Raw genomic sequence first — 17950 nt, forward strand, 5'->3', positions numbered from 1 at the left:
CATTGACTATTGTATAGTATGAGTCATATGAACGCAGACAGGTACCATATGGTCTAATCAAAGACTGATTTGTTTGTATCGTTGCTGATAACCAGGTCAAAATAGTGTTATTGCAAGAAATGGACTTGACTTTCCAAAGAGAGATGGGTATTTTCAAGGCTCATTTGAGAAGCAGTTTCTATGACCATGGAAAGACTGAAGCACATTTCATTAACAATTTGCATCAAAGGATTGAGCAGAACACAACAGCAAAGTTGTGTTCAAATTTGTTCTTCACAATGAATGAAGAAGCAGCTAGAATGGAAAAGTACTCCATGCAAACACTCAAGTGTTACTCCAGCAATCAAACATTTGAAAAACTGGTGTTTTCTGGTTCACATGGAAGGATATATCCATTTCTCTATTTATTAGCACCATTAATTTGAAATAAAATGACTGGAAACACTTTGTTTTAAGCAAGTTCTGTCTCCTAACACTCTCTCCTTCCCACTGGAAGAGATCTGGTTGTAAAGGTGTTAGTCCTTGCCAAAGTGAGAAAGAACATTTTTTTCCCAAATACTTCCTTTAAGATGTTTGACAGAAAAGCCTGCATTTCTTATCAGCGCTGCTATGTAGATATAGAAACTTTGCATATGAGCAAACAGCAGCACCAACGTGTTGCTCCGTAGGCAGCATTCCCTTCCTTCCCCTTCCTGGACATAAGGACACATCATGAAGCTGCCCCTGCTCCTGAGCTTGGTGGTGCTCTCGCAGAGCGTGGTCAGGTGAGTGCTAGGGGAGCACATTGCTTCAGGTGGAAGAACGCAGCTTCCCTGTGGCAACAGGGAGGGGGATTCTCCGTGACGATTCACAGTATGTGGTCTTTCTACCTTATGTTATAGAAGGGCAGCAGGGAGGAAGTTCCCTGTTATTTTTCCACAGCAGTACAAATACCAAGGAAAAGGTGCAGCAGTTCAGGTGCTAGATTAATACTCAGCAGGTCAGGTTTGCAGTCCCTGATTCTCCCACAAACAGAGGCACAAATATTTTATTCTTAAATACCTGTCTAAAATAGGCTAGTGAGCCATGCCCAAAAAGAATTCTTTTCTCTCCATTATTTACAGCAGAAGCTAAGCAGTGCTTAGCTCATGCAGGTACATAATACATCTTTTTAGTTAGATGAAATCGGCCCTTGATGTGAACATGGACAAGAAACTGACCTAGCTCTCACTGTGGAGCAGGAGGGTTAGGAGAATCCTCTTGGCCTGTCCCATCCTTTGCAGTGGAAGGGGCTCTGCACAGCAAAAAGTCTTCCAATGTGCATGTGGCTAATGTCCGGCCCACTGGGTGTGCTAGATACTCTGTCATAATAGTCACGTTTTGAAATACAACTTCAAAATGATGTAAGGGATTATATATCTTAAATCTACCAACTTCCAAGCAGAATTTGAGCGCCTAGGTCCCCATATCTGATAAGGTTTATGATAAAAGACAGCAGTATCAACATGCGATGTGCATGGACTTATCTAAACCCAAGGCTAACCTCTTCTTCATGTGCTATTTGGCTCTGTCACACCTCTTGTTGGTTAGGATCCCACTGAAGAAAGTGAAGACCCTGAGGTGCAGACTTAAGGAACTGGGTTTGCTGGAGGACTTCCCCAAAAAATTGCCTTCAAATGTGGGTTCCAAGTTCTTCAACCTTACCAACAGGATTGCCACTGACCCCCTGGAAAACTACATGGATGTAAGTGTGTCGGGAGGGTATTTTTGAAGCACACAGCTCTGCTTGTTTTAGGGAACAGTTAGGAGTCCTAGCAGCAGCCCCTAAAAACAAGGAAAATATGTTTTAATTATTTTTCTCCTTATATGAAAAGTTCTACTCCCATTTTTTATCCTGAAGATCTTATCTATCTCCTGGGCAACTGACTCTGGCTTCTCTGTGAAACAGCACAGTTCTCTCCATTCTTCAATGTGGCACATCTTTTGCTTACATCTCCTTCCTGCTGCCCTGCAGAGGCTGCAATCTTCTTCCCCCCCCAAAATGTTTCTACTTGCTGCTGCCTGTCTTGTCCCTATGTGCAGAACCCAAACCCCAGATGTGCACTTGATGAAATGTAATGGGAGAAGCTCTCCCACAGAAGGCTTTTCATTTTCCTGAAGGCACTGCCTCCACATGGCAAAGGTTTGTTCCCTTTGAAACCTTCCTCTTTCCCACTGACAGATTGAGTTTATCGGCTCCATCTCCATTGGATCCCCACCCCAAGAGTTCCTTGTGCTCTTTGACACCGGTTCCTCCAACCTGTGGGTGCCCTCAGTGAACTGCTCCAGCGAGGCCTGTGGTAAGTGATGGCAGTCTTCGCACACTGGTGGTGAGTGGATTTCTACCAGCTGTACCTGGCGTTGTTTCTTAATAATACTATGTCACCATGCTTGAGTGTCTGGGAGGGGAGTTCATGGTGTTCACATAAGCCTGGTAGCAGAGCCTCTTGGACAGAGATGCTCTCAGTTGAAAGTACGGTACTGTGATTTTCAGTGACAGGGACTGTCCTCGGCTGTGATTACACTTCCTCTGAGGTGAGGTCTGACTTGTCTCTCCCCTGGGAGAGCTAAGAGCAGATAAAGGATCAAGCACAAACTTCCAGTTCGTGAAACAAAATTGTTGGCAGTGCTTTTCCAGGCATTGTAGAAAGCATCTAAGGACAGCAAGGGTGAAAGTTATAGGAGATGCTTCCCTTCTGAGGGATCAGACACCCTGAGACAATCCTATGGCCTGCCTAGATGGCAATGTGGTGAGGAGGAGACAGGACGTCAGACCATTAGAGCACATGGTCCATTTGGTAACTTGGAGCTTTGGCCATATGCTAAACTCTGCTAAATGGCGGGTGGAAACAGCCTGAGGCATGGTTTTGTCCAAATGCTGCTAGATTACCAGTTTTGTATGGCAACCACATACAGCGGTGGGTCCCAGCAGTCTGGAATGGAAATGGCATCTCAAATCCATGCTGTAGAGGGAGCAGAAGAGCTTCTTCCCTCTGGCACAAGTGTGCATTGCCCAGAGGAATACAGCCCATTCAAATCAGCTTTTGGAGGTTCCCATCCTCCTATCTATGTTCATGACCTGGAGGGGTCAGGGAATCCTCCTAAATGAGTTACCTCCAGTTCATCTCCAGTATTCACATGTGAATTCCTGCCGGTCTTGGGCAGTATCAGAGCATAAAATGTTCCATAAATGCACCAGTCCTGCCAGCTGCAGCAATGTCTAAGCCTTGACCTTTGTCTTCACGGAGGGTCAAGGTTGTGACAATCCAACTCTTCCGCAATTGCAGTCAACCACAACCACTTCAGTCCCCAGCAATCTTCCACCTACCGAGCCATCAACCAGCCTGTCTCTATCTACTATGGCACTGGCAGCATGACTGGAGTCTTGGCCAATGAAACTGTGCATGTGAGTCACATGAAAAGGTCCTGGTACCTAGAGTGGAAAAGGGAAGGTATGAGGGGGTGTAAAGACAGGTCAGAGCTGGGAAAAGGTTTTCCATTAGTAGAGGATTCTTCTCCAGAGTTGTATGCTACATTTCCAACTGCAGTAAGCACAGCTTTTCCTGTATCCCCACCTGAGAATACCCTCTGCCCCTTCCTGGGTTCTCAGTGCTCCCGGGCTCTCATGCATCTCATCTGCCCTTTTTGTCCTGTCAGCTAGACAAGAAACACCACATGCTATGGCTAGTGGGAGCAGCACAGATACTATGCAGCCTGCAAGCTGCTTTTAAATGGAATGAATTCAAGTCGAAGTTGTTCCCAAGTTACTGTTAGTGGAAACATTAATAAAATGTTCCCTCTACTGCCAAAGTTAGGTGACAGTAGACAAACTGGACCCTATCTAGCAAGGATACCTTCTGAAGTTGCCAGGTGCTTTCTTTTAGTGTTACATATGAGCCATTTAAACCTTCTGAGTAGCCCAGCCTCATTCTGAGCCCAGGAAAGGTTTCTATACGCAGGGAGTCAAATCAAACGTTATTCAACAGAAATTAAAATAACAGACATTAACCCAGCCATAATTGCATCAGTAACAAGCAAACCTGAAGTGAAGAAACCTGAAGTGTCCCAATTCATCCCTTCAGTTAGTCTTACCTGTTTTTGGAGAACGTGCAGAGATTCTCTGTGTTGTTTGGTGCCCTCTGCCGCCAAGCAGAGCTAAGACAGCCAACAACCTTCACCAACTGGCCTGAGCGATTCAGCCCTCCCAGCTGCCTGCACTCAGTCTACCCTCGTGCCAAGCAGGTGCCCCAGCCGCTTGCTGTAGGCAGTGACTGTTCCCCTGGCCTTTCCTCAGCAGCATCCTTTGCAAAGGTGGGATGTAGTTGAGCTTTGTATTTTGTGCTCGTCACAGCTCAATTGTGAGCTATCTCAGGGTTCTCATGTGAGGAACAGAGAAGGTAGCACACTTCTGGAATATTCCAGAGGATTCCCCGCTCCCTTTGGTAGGAAAGGACAGATTTTTCCAGAATGCAGCGTGTCTCATTCCCTCCATTTCTCTAACAAGGTTGGAAGCATCCAGGTCAGCAACCAGACCATTGGCCTGAGTGAGCACGAGCCTGGTTCCTTTTTCTATTATGCTCCTTTTGATGGTATCCTGGGCCTGGCCTTCCCCAGCATTGCTGCGTCTACAGCCATCCCTGTCTTTGACAACATGATGAATCGTGGTTTGATATCTCAGGCTGTCTTCTCATTTTACCTCAGCTCGTAAGTTGGGGCTGGAAGATCCCCTTGGTCTGTGACAAGATGCATACCTGTATACCTGTCTCTCATACCTGTATACCATGTCTCTCAGCAGTTGTTCCCAGAGAGGTCTCCAGCAGAATTCCCGAACTCCAGGCAATCCTTGGGTGGAAAATGGGAGATGTTCAAGGCTAGTCACAAACCATGCATTTTTGGGAGCATCATGAACAGTGGCATAAGAACCACATTTGGAAAATTTGGGGAGAATCAGGTTTATAGAGTTGAAGTGTCATGGAAAGTTTAAACTGATTTCAACTTAGAGCAGCACTGAGTCCCACCATCGTGTTCTGCTTCCTGAAATAGATGACAACAGTTTTAGGACTGCTGTGAAAAACCATACTTCCGAGCTACCTCAGAGTTCCCCACTTGCAGTCTTTTTGCAATGTTTTATGCAATTATTATCTACTCTTTTACCATTCACTCAACATCTCTCTGCTGTCCCCTCTCTCTTCTCTAGTGAGAACAAGACAAGGAGTTTTGTGACGTTTGGAGGCATTGACGATTCCTGCTTCTCTGGAAGACTCAACTGGATCCCTCTGTCCGCTGAAACTTACTGGCAAATCTCTATGGACAGGTAAGTTCTGCGCTTCCCTGTACAACTTGAAGCTTTAGGCACAGAGAGGCAGAAGTGAGATATCTAGAGCAAACAAAGGAAATTCAGCTTAGAAAATGCACGATATAGAGACAGGAGAGGGAGCCATGCAAACACCTTGCACAAAACATAGGCAAAGGTTCACCTGCTGGAATATTGGGTCAGTGGTTCACAACTTTTCCACAAGAGGAGCTTGCTGTGACGCACTCACCTCCACAGAGCAACACACTTGTACAAGTATCTGCACCAGCTGGAAGTTAACAGCACATACTGATACATTTACAGTGGGTTACAGGAGCAATAGATACATCTTTGGCAGCCAGGTGAAATTTTCCCCATCTGACTTCAGTAAGACACTCATTGGGATTTAGGTAGTAAGTGAGATCAAATGAGATCAAAGTGTTCTGGGACTTCATTTTTTAGCATCACCATGAATGGCCAGGTCATTGCTTGCCCAAGGGGTTGCCAAGCTATGATCGACACTGGTACCTCTCTGCTGGCTGGGCCCCTTGATTCCATCACTGTCATCCATCACAGCATTGGTGCCAGCGAGGACTCCAATGGTGAGGTAAGAGCAGGAAGGAGGGGTGGATGGGAACTGAGTTGTGCACTGCACAGATCTGACTGGGACCAGAGCAGATTCCCAAGTCTCTGATTCTGTGAGTGCATAACCACAGATTGCAGTGGTCCTGAGTACAGGTCAACAGGATGATTCCCCAGTTCCCCTGATGTTTCAAGTCTCCAATCACCACTAGGTGTCTGAGCCAAAAAAGCTGCTTTCAAATCTGAAGCTGCCACATTTAGTTCCTGAAAACATCTCGCTGTGTAAAAATTATTGGCCACTCCACAAGCAGCTTGCCTCTCTTCACATGATCCTCTGGAAAGATTGTCTGAGGTACGCTTAATTTTCCCCCCTGCTTATTTCATTTTCCCTTACAGTATGTGGTCACCTGCAGTGCCAAGAACTGCTTGCCTGACATTGTCTTCGTTATCAATGGTATCAAGTTCCCCGTGCCTGCCAAGGCTTACATCCATCAGGTGAGTGCCTGCCCAGAAAGTGACCTTGGGGGCTGGTTTGGAGGACTAGCACCGGAAGCCACCTCACTGTTTGCACTGCTTACTTTCCTCTCCCATCTCACGGCACAAGGCTTGGAAGGGCATAGGTGATGGATGGTCAAACTGTGTTTGCCTCTAAACTGAAGGGGCCTAAGGATCTCCCCAGAGGACTCCAAAAGCAATAACCAAGATTAAGGGGAGCCTATGTGAAAAGGACTGGGGAAAAGAGAGGCAGACACCTCAGTGGCATCAAACATCAACAGGCTGTCACCAGGACAGGGAAATTCAGTGGAATAGGGAAATCCAGCTGCCCTACCAGGAGGTTAGGTTAAGCCATCTCATTGCAGTGTACGTGTATTGGAGGATAAAAGCAAAAAGTGAGTTCTTCAGAGGAAAAGAACCCTTAACTCTAGAGGGGACAGCACTAGCCTTTGGCATGAGCCACTAGCACCTTGCAGCTGAGGAAAGGCAAAGAGTAAGCCCATATATTTCTGCAGCCAAACTAACAGCAAAATCCTTCCCAACGGAATTAGCCCTCAAGACTGAAGGGAACAACTATGCCAATTAAGTGCTCCAACTTCTTTATCTAGCCGACGCACAGTACCCTGAGCAGGTGACTGGCTGACTTGCTGTTAAAACTTCTCTGTAGTCAGCACATGTGTTTCAAGGGGGTGTCTCATCTAAGGCCTGGTCCATCTTCATATTTCTTAAAGATGGGTATTCAAGATTTTAATGCACATTAAAAGTAGTCCTGCAGTGCTTCCAGAATGCAGTAACTCAGCTAAATCACTGGAATTTAAGTTCAGTATTCACACTAAGAATTTTCAGGTGCATCAAGACTATTGCAAGAGTGGTTTTGAAGGCACCATCATCCCTGCCCAGTCTGGAGAACTCTGGATCCTTGGTGAAGTCTTCCTCTGCCAGTACTACAGTGTTTTTGACAGAGCCAACAACCAAGTAGGCCTGGCCCCTGTGCGATGAACACACTGATAGCCCCACGGGATTGGCATGGGGTGCCATCCCTACTTCTCTGGAGCCCCTGCTACACTTAAATCTGATATAGTCACCCCACGGGGAAACGGGCTCATTCCTGACTGCATTCACACAATCTTGTACTTGGAACAAAGATTCCTTCGTTATGTCCAAAACTAACAGTACAATCAAACCCTCTCTTCCTGCATGAACGACTACCACACAAGCTGTTCTTACTGCAGCTCCTCGACTGGATGCCACACTTCTTACTAAACCTATCTCTGCAGTCTGGCACCTGTGCTAGGGGAGGTTGCTTCCCTAGCAAATCCCAGCTTGCTTGGGGCCATATTGCTTCTCTTCTGTATGCATCAAAGAGAACTAGTGAGTTATTCTATAGTTTTCATGTCAGAGAAAGCATCTTCATACCACTATTTGAAAGTCATTTTGCATCTTAAAGGCGATTCTTTTTAGTTCTCACACATTTCTCCTGTTCTTAGATTTCTTAGTACTGCTTGAAAATTATTCTGAGATTTTTCTCACATTGAATTCCACAGCTCCTTGACTCTTTGTACAATGATACGTCAAAAATCAATGATTCCTGAACACAGAAATTCTTTCATTGGCTCCTGGTGCTGCTATCTATTGGTAAAGAATGAGCTCGTTCCAAAACTTCCCTTATTTTGACAAGTGATTTCTTCCTGTCAAGAAAAGGAAATTCTGGTTCTCAGTAATTATGACTTTGCATGTGTAATTCTGTTTCAGCCACAGTTTTATGTAATAATGGGTCTACAATATGAATAAAAGAAAGCTTTCAAAATTGCTTCAAGTCTTTATTTCATGTTATGGTACAGGGCAAGGCTGAATCTGGGATAAAATGCGAGTGTTCAGAACAGGGCGTTTCACATCAGCATGTAAACACAGGACATAACTTTTTTATGGTACAGCAAAAAAAAGAAAAAAACAACTGCAAAGGGAATAGGCTTTCAGCTGTTGTTACAACAGACTTTTAGTGACCAGGACCTGCGCGATGCAAAGGTCTCAGCCTGTGAAAAGTTGTTTAGGGAAGAGGCTCTGATTCGTGCAATAAAGTAAGTTCTCTGACACCCGGTAAACATTGCTACCTACAGGCCAGGAAAAAGCATGCATGCAATCCAAAATGTTATGTTTATTTGTATACTGTGGCGCTTTAGTTGCCAGAAACAATTCTGATCACTGATGGGGATGGGCTGAGTTACAGAATGTATTCATTTCTCTAAAATACAAATCTGGAACTTTAGGCTTTCTCAGTTTGTTGAAATGAAATGATAGTGATCAGCCAACACTTACTGTTTGCCCAGAAAAAAGGCTGTCGTATAAGAAAGTACTGATTTAGTCTCCTGAATTCTGTTCTCAGATGAATGCTTTCCTGAGCAATTTTATTTCTGAATGTGCTGATTGGGTTTTAAAAAAAAAAGTCTTTGAAGAGCTATTTACTTAAAGTAACTTAAAACTAAATTCCAGTTTACAGGAACTGAAAATGATAACTTTTAATGTTCATAAGAAAACAAGGGCAGTGAAAAAATAAACTTTATATCCCTTCATGCAGAATGCAAAGAATGCAAAAAGCAGAGGACAGGAATGCAAATCTTAGTCTTGAAATTTATAGAAAACGAATCTAAAAAATATTTCCATTCTCTGGTGACACACATGAATATCGCTTGAACACCATGTTTAATGACTGTTTTCCAACAGTGGGTCATTTTCAGGAGAAGACTCCCTGCAAGAGTGGCTTCCCACCAAAAGCAGGGAAGATGAGATGAAACTGCCATGTGACAGCAAGTTCAAGCTTTAGTGAGTGAAGCACAATTCATTAACTTTTGGCTGAGAAAGAGGAATTTAGCACTTGAAATACAGGATGAATTTCAGTGCAGAAAGAAGCATTTGGGGGTGGCGCAAAACAAACATCGGGGCAAATGTCTCTCCCACAAATAGACAAAATTCCTGTAGCAGTGTTTGAACTAATATTATATTGAGTCCCATCCTGGGAGCGATACGGAGACAATCTAAAGTATTTGACAGAAATGCAGTGGACCAGTGGGCAGAACTTGCAGGAGTCTGTGTCATAAAAATAAAGCATAAACTAGGTCAGGCTGCAGAGCTGACTGTTTGCATCACTAGTTCCTAGTAAGCTAATAATGCTTACTGTAATTTCAGTAGCCATCAATGAAGCAAGGAGCAGTTGCAAACTGCTTTAAGTATCAGAGGCAGGAGAGACTTGCAGGAGTATGGCAGAAATCTGTGTTCAGCTCAAAAACATTTTCTGAGATGTAAAGGATTACTACCTTTGCAAGAACATGCTACTGGTAGACGCAGAGCAATGATGCCTGTCTGGTTATCAGTCTTGCAGGGCCATTGCCTCAGCTGACAGAGTACAGACTATGAAGTGACATGTTTACTGATGTGCACAAAGCTGAGGGGGAAAAAAAACAACCTATTCATCTGAGAAAACTTGTTGCTTCACTGAAACCTAAGATGCGTGGAACAGACTAAGAGGTAACACTTAACAGGAATGGACTTCCCAGCACTAACCCCGAGAGTAGTCATATTTTAAACTAAGTCAACAGTGTAAGGTACAGATGAGCTTGCACACTTCACAAATTTACTGAAGACCTGCAGCCTCAACAGACAGGGCAATGAGATGTGGGAAACTGAAAAAAGGAGAAAAGACTACTGCTTTCATGAATTCAGTGCTGCTGGGAGATATCTAAGAGAAGTCCTCCTTTCTCCTCCGCTTAGCCTGCTAGCTCTCTAAACCAAAAGGGCCAGCCCTAACCAGGGAAGGATACTGAAGTCAGTCTCTCAACCCATTTGATTTTTGGCCTTTTTGCTCAGATAGAGGCACTATTTGTACTATTTCTCATTAATTTGGAATATGAAGCCCCACTCCAGGAGGATCTGGAATTGAGGCCTATGCAGTAGCCATTCATTTCATATGAAGCCAAATTGCCCCCATTGGGCATGTGAGCTGGAAGGTTTTGCATATTAGTTCTAGCGTTCCCAAGCAGTTTTCTCCCAGATACTGGCTAAGTGAAAAGGGATGAAAATACATGCAAACATCACCATTTTCTCTCCCTGAACCTGCTAGAGCACAGGTCCCTTGTTGAACCTTTGCTGCAAGTCAGTAGCTGTGCCCTGCAGGATCCCTGCATGCTTGATATTCCTCAAGCCCAGCTCAGTAAGCGAAGAATTCAAAGCACAAATTATAGTAATAGACTAAAGGCAGGACTGTGCCCTCCCCTCTTAAGGGCCACATGTCAAATTGCAGGACATATGTGCCTCCGAATTAGACAGCAGGGCCAAAACAGACAAAGGAGCTGCGGCTGAAGACTGAGGGTGCTGCTGGTACCAAGTTATTTAAATCTCCCTCTTTACATCTGATCCGCTTTGCTACTCCCCCACCACTGCTTGAAAGACCTGGAACAGGAAATGGAAAATAAACTCTTCCAAAATGCATGTTGCACCACGAATACCTGGAGGTTATCAGGATATCGGACTTTTCTCCAGATCAACTCCAACTCCACAGCTTTATATAGGAGCTGTGAGATAAACTGCCAGTAACAGAAATATTATCATATGCAATGTGGCAAGGACAAGACTACCCGCTTCCAGACCCCTTTGTTGGTCTGTTCCTTACCTTAGATAATATTGTTCCCTACCTCATAAGGAAGACCTCTGTGTCCTTCACCTCGTGGCTGCATATCTCCAGCAAACCTGGAGTACACAAGAACAAGGCTGACTGTAACTGTTATGCAAGCTCGTGGCTTCCCTTGTTATTCCAGGCGCAGGACCTGCTCCTGGGGCAGCTCTCTGGATTTACTGGTTCTCAGGTAACAGCAAGCCTTCAACAAGGAAGTGACGATGGACAGGCCAGGACCCTGCGCGAATGGCTCCCCGAGCATCCAGGGTATGGGAACATGAATTTGACTGCAGGGCCTGTTCGGGAAAGCAACCAAAATCTCCTTCCCTTTCTACCCCTAGAAATTGCAGTGGCCATTTATGGCCTTGCTCCCCGCCATCACTGCCACAGAGCACATCAGCTCCTCAGCCACCTCACTCCTAGTCCACCTTCACCATTTACCTTCTGTTCTGTTCTGTGCTGTGTGGCTGCATTACACGTGTTTCCAACTCACAGAAGGTTTCAGGTCCATCTTCCAGGGCCAGCAGGCCCTTCTTCCCCCATGCAGTCTTAAACCCTTTGAAGCAGGAGCAGTGCCTAACACTTGCCCATTGGTTACAGACACCACAGAGCTACAACTACCACCACCAGCACTAAAAGCAGACAAATTGCATCCTACTCCAGTTCCTTTAGACCTCCTACAGTGCTAGCTACAACAGCAAGAAATATTTGTTTGCCAAGCCTTATAGGCAGCAGCTTCTGAATTGCCTCCCTGGTGGAGTACCTGGGTCTCAGTCCTTGGAGAGTGGAAGGGTGGAAAAAGTCTGAACTTCAACAGTTCTCTAAATCTTACCCTGACAGAGCCCTGTGGAAAGCTCACATGCCTTAGTGCTGCTTTGGAAAGGCAGCGCTCTGTAGCAACACAAGGAGCAACGCACAAGCACTGCTCTGCACATGGTATAGCCCTTCCCTTCCACCAGGGGTTAGGTGTGAGAGGGCTTTGTGAAGGACTTCCTACAGCTCAATTTTTTGGCGCATCCCTCAACACAAGCTAGTCAAACAAGAGCTAGGAAAATAGGTGAATGAGGCCTGTGAATCTCCCCTATATACAAACAGGATTTGCAACACCTGTTCCTAGTATTTGGAGGACACTGGGCAAATCACTGCTTGGCTCTGCCCCAGCTGTCACTGTGGAGCAGAAAGTGGTAAAACCCTCTTTGCCTGTCTCGGCCATTGCAGTGGAAGAGGCTTTGCACAGCAGCAACAGTCTTTTCCTCTGTGTGTGGACAACATCCAGCACGTTGGGGAAAAGAAATTTAATTCCTCCCAGGCAAAGCTAATGCCTTCCCCTGAGGGGTGTCAGGACAGCTGGCTAAGGTAGCTTACCAGCCCAGCTGCATGTCTACCTAGGCTCTGACCTGATAAACGTCCATGAATAAACTTTTTAATGCAGCAAGGACATATTTGCTCCAAACCAGATCTTTTGTTAGGGTTATTCCTTATCTTAGCTAATATTCGTCAAGATGTGTTGCCTTACTTACATAGGGCCAGGAGTGTAATAGAACTAAATGAAAAGTAAATGCTGTTGTCTAATCTGAGATTTTCTCTGTAATTTATGGCTACTTCTAGGACACAGGCACGTGGCTTGGCTGCACAAGGCCACTGAGGAACATGATGCCAGGGCTCCATACTGGGTTTTGAGGCTGTAACTTGTTGCCAGGTCCAGACTGTCCCCTTCTATTTTGGGGACAAGCCAAGATCTCCTGCCTGGCAGTGCTGCATGTAAGGTGGAAGTAGATGCCTCTTTTTTTAGTCCCTGGCTTTCCCTGTCCTCCTGTGTGTTGCAGTGCATGGACATGCCTGCACCTGGCTGGGACCAGTCCCACCAGTTGCCTAAACCATCCCAGGTCAGTGTCCTGCAAAAGAAGCTGAAGAATGAGTCCAAAGGGGTCTGCCTGTCCAGAGCAGCAGGGAGGTTAGCAGGGACAATCGCAGCTTGTGCTATATTCCTGGCATCCCATCCGGAATTATCCCATTCCCTGCAGACTGGGACATCTTTATCTTTGTGCTAGAGGACCCAGCACAGGAGCAAATATTGCTGATGATCAGGTCTAATGGCAAAGGGCTGTGAGATACCAGGATATCGTAAAGAGCTGGGTATTTCTGTGCCAGCCCTACAGCTCTGTGCAAGTGCCACAGTGATAAACTTCTGCCAACCGATGCTTTGCTCTTTGAAGAGTGGCAAGGACAATCCAGATCAGCCCCTCACCCCCACCCTTTTTCCTGACCTCAGGAAAACCTCCCAAGCCCATAAAAAACGTCATCCTCTGCAATGGGGGTGGTTATCCCTGGAAAGTTAGAGCCAATTGCAAAATAAATGCTGTTATCTAATCGCATGTGATTTACCCTGCCTTTCCTCATACGCAGGTATGCTGTTGATTTGCATAACATCAGAGGTAGTCCAGTGGCGGCACAAACAAGTCTTCTGTACATCCAGGCCTGGAGGGTTGAACCCAAAGGTCCCAGTAACTGGCTCCTCCTGGGAAACAAGTGACATTTCCTTTCTCTCTCCCCACCCCCTCCGAGTTACACTGGCCCTCTTTGCCCGAGGCAAGTTGGGTGGATGCGGGCCCCACCGCTCATCCCCAGCAGTGGCCCTTAAAGGCTGCCTCCCGCACTGTCCCCAGTCACCATTAATCCTCTGCCCTCCCTTCCCTATGTAGCAGCATCAAAACTGGCAAGCACCCGGCCTCACAGTACCTGCTCCCCTGGGCTGTGGACAACGCTCGCTGGCTCTGCAGAAGGGATTGTTAGGGATGCAGTGCTTGGCAGAGGAGTCCTTGCCCATGCTGACTGCTCCCGTGCGTTACAATCCTATAAGGACAGTAGCATGCACCAGCCTGCCAAAAGCCTCTGTATCCTGCCCTGCTCCCTCAAGACCCTCCCCGTCACAACCTGAAGCAACTTGAAGCCATTACTTTTCCAAGCTGAGGCTGTCAGGAGCATCCCTAATCCCTTGCTAGGCATTTCTCTAGCGCGAGCCCGGTGAAGATGGAAATCTGTTATCTTGATTTTCCTTCACATCACCTTTAAGGACATTGTGATAACTCCCACCGGAGTGGTTTGCTTTTCTTATCAGGGATGCTGGCCAAATAAGAGCGGCTTGGTGCGCTGAGTATATAAGGAGTGGGACGTGGGCATTGCTCCATTCCTTGCACTGGCAATTGAGTGTAAGGAGACATGATGAAGCTGCTCCTGCTTCTCAGCTTGGTGGCTCTCTCCCAGTGCCATGTGTCCAAGTGAGTATCGGGTGTGGCTTGCAGGGGGTGCTGAGCACTGCTTCCCATGCTGCATCAGGGGCATCCTGAGCGCCCCAGTGCCCAGGCTCTCTTGTCTGCTTGATGCGTCCTCTGAGCCACTGCAATGGCCCTGGCTCCCCAAGGCAGGGGTGGCCCCCTGGGTCCCACACCATGCATTTCGGGGCCTGCTGTAAGAGACGTGTCCCAGGACTCGCACAAGGTGATCGCACAGCTCGGACCCACTGCTCCCGGGGGGTGGGGGGGGGAGCGCACAGTCCTGGGGGGCCATTCTTGCCTCAGGAGCGCGGGACCACGCTGCCTTCCAGCCCAGGGCTGGTGGTTGCTCTTCGTTCCTGAGAAGTTCCTCTCTCCCTCCTGGCCATGCAGGATCTCTCTGAGGAAAGGCAAGTCCCTGCGGAAGGCCCTGAAGGAACATGGCTTGCTGGAGCACTACCTGAAGCACAACCCTTACAACTTGGCTTCCAAATACTTCCCCTCTCTGGCCGGCACAGTCTCCTCCGAGCCCCTGGAGAACTACATGGATGTGAGTATGGCAGGCAGGTGGCAGCCTGCGGGCTGGCACAGGCTGTGCATCCCACCTGCTCACTAAGTCCTTACCTGTCCTGCTTTGACAGACGGAGTACTTCGGCACCATCTCCATCGGCACTCCGGCCCAGGAGTTCACCGTCCTCTTTGACACCGGCTCCTCCAACCTGTGGGTGCCCTCAGTGTACTGCTCCAGCGAGGCCTGCAGTACGTGTCCAGCAGCCACTGGAGGCTGCAGAGAGGCCCCCCACCAGGCACCCCAGCTCAGCCTCGTAGTGCAGCGCAGCATCTCTTGCGGCGCCATGCAGCAGCATTGCCTTATCCTTGGATCCCATGTCCAAGAAATGGCCAGATAATGACTGTCTCTCTCTCCTCTGTCCATAGCCAACCACAACCGCTTCAACCCAGCAGACTCCTCCACCTTTGAGGGCACCAACGACAGCCTCTCCATCCAGTATGGCACCGGCAGCATGACCGGCATCCTTGGCTATGACACTGTTGACGTAAGACAGAGACACCTCAGCTCCTTGCCTCGCAACAGAGGAGATATCAGGCACTTCCAGGGCAAACTGAGGCACCTCTCCTTCTCCCTGTCTCTCTGACCAGGTTGGGAGCATCAGCATCAGCAACCAGATCTTTGGGTTGAGTGAGACTGAGCCTGGCGATTTCTTCTACTACTGCCCCTTTGATGGCATCCTGGGCCTGGCTTATCCCAGCATCGCTTCCTCTGGAGCCACCCCTGTCTTTGACAACATGATGAGCCAAGACCTGGTGTCCCAGGACCTCTTCTCTGTCTATCTGAGCAAGTAAGTTAGGGCTTGAGATGGCCCAGCCCTTGCAGAGGGTTTCCTAGTCCTCTCACACTGAATGGTCCCCAGTTGTGCCCAAGACCCAAGCCCATGCTTTGCATGAAGCACTTCTGCACCTTGCTCTGTGCGATGTGGTAGCCCACCATGTCTGGTCACAGCTTCACACAATTCATTTGCCACGGTCCCTTGTAACAACTGCTCTGGCCAGGCACCTGATTCTTCTTCCCTTCCACAGCGATGATGAGAGCGGCAGCTTTGTCATGTTTGGCGGCATTGACTACTCTTACACCTCTGGAGGCCTCACCTGGATCCCTCTCTCTGCTGAAAGCTACTGGCAGATCACCATGGATAGGTAACCCCATTGCACCAGGGCTGGGAGAGGGACAGGCAGGCATGAGGGCAATGGCCATGGGACCAAGGGAGACACAGCTCGTGGAGCCCACGACACTCTGATGCCCTGCTCGAGCCATGGCTGGCGAGTAGGGAACACAGCCTTTTGCTGCTCGGTTGCTCACAGCACCAAGAACCTCACTCCTGTCTCTCTGCTCCAGCGTCTCCATGAGCGGGGAGATCCTTGCCTGTGCATCCAGCTGCCAGGCCATCATTGACACTGGCACTTCTCTGCTGGCTGCCCCCAGCACCGCTGTTGCTAACATCCAGTCTGCCCTTGGTGCCAACTCCAACGGCGAGGTGAGACCCCAGGGGAGCAGGGGAAGCAGGCAGGGCTTTGGGAAACCCCTAGTCCTGCACAGCTCATGCTGAAGGCCCAGCCTGGTTGTGTCCTGGGGAGGGTTCATGCCCCATGCACAGCTACCAGAGCAAAGTCAGGGGCTCTGTCTCCCTCTAAAGGCCAGATCCAGTCTGGAGACTGAGCCAGCTGCTGCTGCTCAGAGCTGAAAGCCCCTCTCCAGGGCAGAAGTGCAGAGTTAAATCCCTGGGGCAGCTCCATGGTGCGCCGGTCCCCATCTCTTCCAGGGAGCTCTGTGCCAGCTCCTTGCCTGCCTGCACAGCCACTGATCCCTGCCTGCTCGTCTTTCCCCACAGATCAGTTGCGACAGCATCAGCAGCTTGTCCGATATAGTCTTCAACCTCAATGGCCAAGCCTTCTCTGTGCCTCCCAGCAGCTACATCTTGCAGGTGAGCATCCTGCATGGGAAGGGGGTTGGGGCATGTGGCCCCCTGCACCCTGCAGCCAAGCCAGGTGGGGCTCTGAGCGGGGTGAATAATCTTTCAGTCCTCTGAGGAAAGCTGAGTTAGATGTCTTCACCCCACCGTAGCCCTGAATCTCCACATTTAGGGTTACCATCTCTGCGTAACTCAGTTACCTGCAGAACTGCCCAGCCCCTCTCACCCCTCAGCTCACCTCGAGGGCTAGGGCGATTAAAACACCAATAACCACTGGGGTCCATGTTCTTGACTGCAGAGCGATGGGTCCTGCAGCCTTGCCTTCGAAGCGATGAACCTCCCCACTGAGTCTGGTTACCTCTGGATCCTCGGGGACGTCTTCATCCATGAGTACTATGTGGTCTTTGACAGGGCCAACAACAGGGTAGGCCTGTCCCCCCTGTCTTGAGCACGCCAGCACCACATACATCTGCAAACTGTCTCAGAGGGAGAGCTAGGCTGGTCCTGGCCCAGTGCTACCATCCCCTCCTGTGGCAGTTATCATACAGAATAAAGCAATGCAAAAGCACTGGTGTTTCGTGTGTCCCTTTGAAGGATGGGCTCAGTCTGCCCCGATACTGATGCTGCCAACTTATCCTTCGACTGATCTTAACACAGGGCCACAGAGCTTTCGTGCAGGGGGTGCAGCCCACAGGGTGCCCACATGACTGTCTCAGTGGGGAAAAATACTGGTTGCATTACCCCAGCTGAACGGCAGGCCCATAGCCTTGGTCAAAGGGGGAAGGATGAAGGGTTGAGGCTACCCTTGGACATAGCAGGTCACCTGGGCAGCACATGGAGCCTGGGAGGGTGGGGTGGGGGGCTCATGGCATGCAGAGATGGTAGAGCTGCAGGGGATGCATCAAGGTACAAGTGATCTGGGGAGTAGAAATCATCAGAGCCAAAACAAGGGACAGCAAATCCCAGCCCTTGGGCTTCACCTACCCCACGCCACTCTGCAGCCTGGCTCCAGGGCTCCATGGGCCACATCTCCTCAATGTGACAGGCAGGAAGCAAATAAAACAAACAAGCATCCGCAAGAAACCATAAGAGCTCAGACACTCCCTGTGGCCTTGCTCTGCCTGGCAACGGCCATTAA

General features: G+C 48.4%; 2 protein-coding genes across 2 annotated transcripts; both read left to right on the forward strand.

Annotated features, from left to right (window-relative positions):
• Positions 1-636: 636 nt before the first annotated feature.
• Positions 637-8180, forward strand: LOC104140039 (pepsin A-like). The gene is made up of 9 exons (XM_068944200.1): positions 637-764; positions 1570-1723; positions 2201-2318; positions 3306-3424; positions 4523-4722; positions 5216-5332; positions 5774-5918; positions 6290-6388; positions 7235-8180. Exons 1-9 carry the CDS (start codon positions 712-714, stop codon positions 7385-7387), a joined length of 1158 nt encoding a protein of 385 aa, XP_068800301.1. The 5' UTR covers positions 637-711; the 3' UTR covers positions 7388-8180.
• Positions 8181-14240: 6060 nt separating this feature from the next.
• On the forward strand, positions 14241-17380 carry LOC104140197 (pepsin A). Its single transcript, XM_009668827.2, has 9 exons — positions 14241-14332; positions 14720-14876; positions 14968-15085; positions 15263-15381; positions 15485-15684; positions 15923-16039; positions 16239-16377; positions 16732-16824; positions 17111-17380. The coding sequence occupies exons 1-9, from the start codon at positions 14274-14276 to the stop codon at positions 17258-17260; spliced, it is 1152 nt and encodes a 383-aa protein (XP_009667122.1). The 5' UTR covers positions 14241-14273; the 3' UTR covers positions 17261-17380.
• The last annotated feature ends 570 nt before the right edge of the window (positions 17381-17950 follow it).

This window comes from Struthio camelus, chromosome 5 (assembly GCF_040807025.1).
Source record: "Struthio camelus isolate bStrCam1 chromosome 5, bStrCam1.hap1, whole genome shotgun sequence".
NCBI lineage: Eukaryota > Metazoa > Chordata > Aves > Struthioniformes > Struthionidae > Struthio > Struthio camelus.

Coding starts and splice junctions, on each gene's coding strand:
- LOC104140039 (XM_068944200.1), top strand. CDS start 712: ATGAAGCTGCCCCTGCTCCTGAGCTTGGTGGTGCTCTCGCAGAGCGTG. Junction 765..1,569: donor CTCTCGCAGAGCGTGGTCAG/GTGAGTGCTAGG, acceptor CTTGTTGGTTAG/GATCCCACTGAAGAAAGTGA. Junction 3,425..4,522: donor TGGCCAATGAAACTGTGCAT/GTGAGTCACATG, acceptor TTCTCTAACAAG/GTTGGAAGCATCCAGGTCAG.
- LOC104140197 (XM_009668827.2), top strand. CDS start 14,274: ATGATGAAGCTGCTCCTGCTTCTCAGCTTGGTGGCTCTCTCCCAGTGC. Junction 14,333..14,719: donor TCCCAGTGCCATGTGTCCAA/GTGAGTATCGGG, acceptor CTGGCCATGCAG/GATCTCTCTGAGGAAAGGCA. Junction 15,685..15,922: donor TTCTCTGTCTATCTGAGCAA/GTAAGTTAGGGC, acceptor TCCCTTCCACAG/CGATGATGAGAGCGGCAGCT.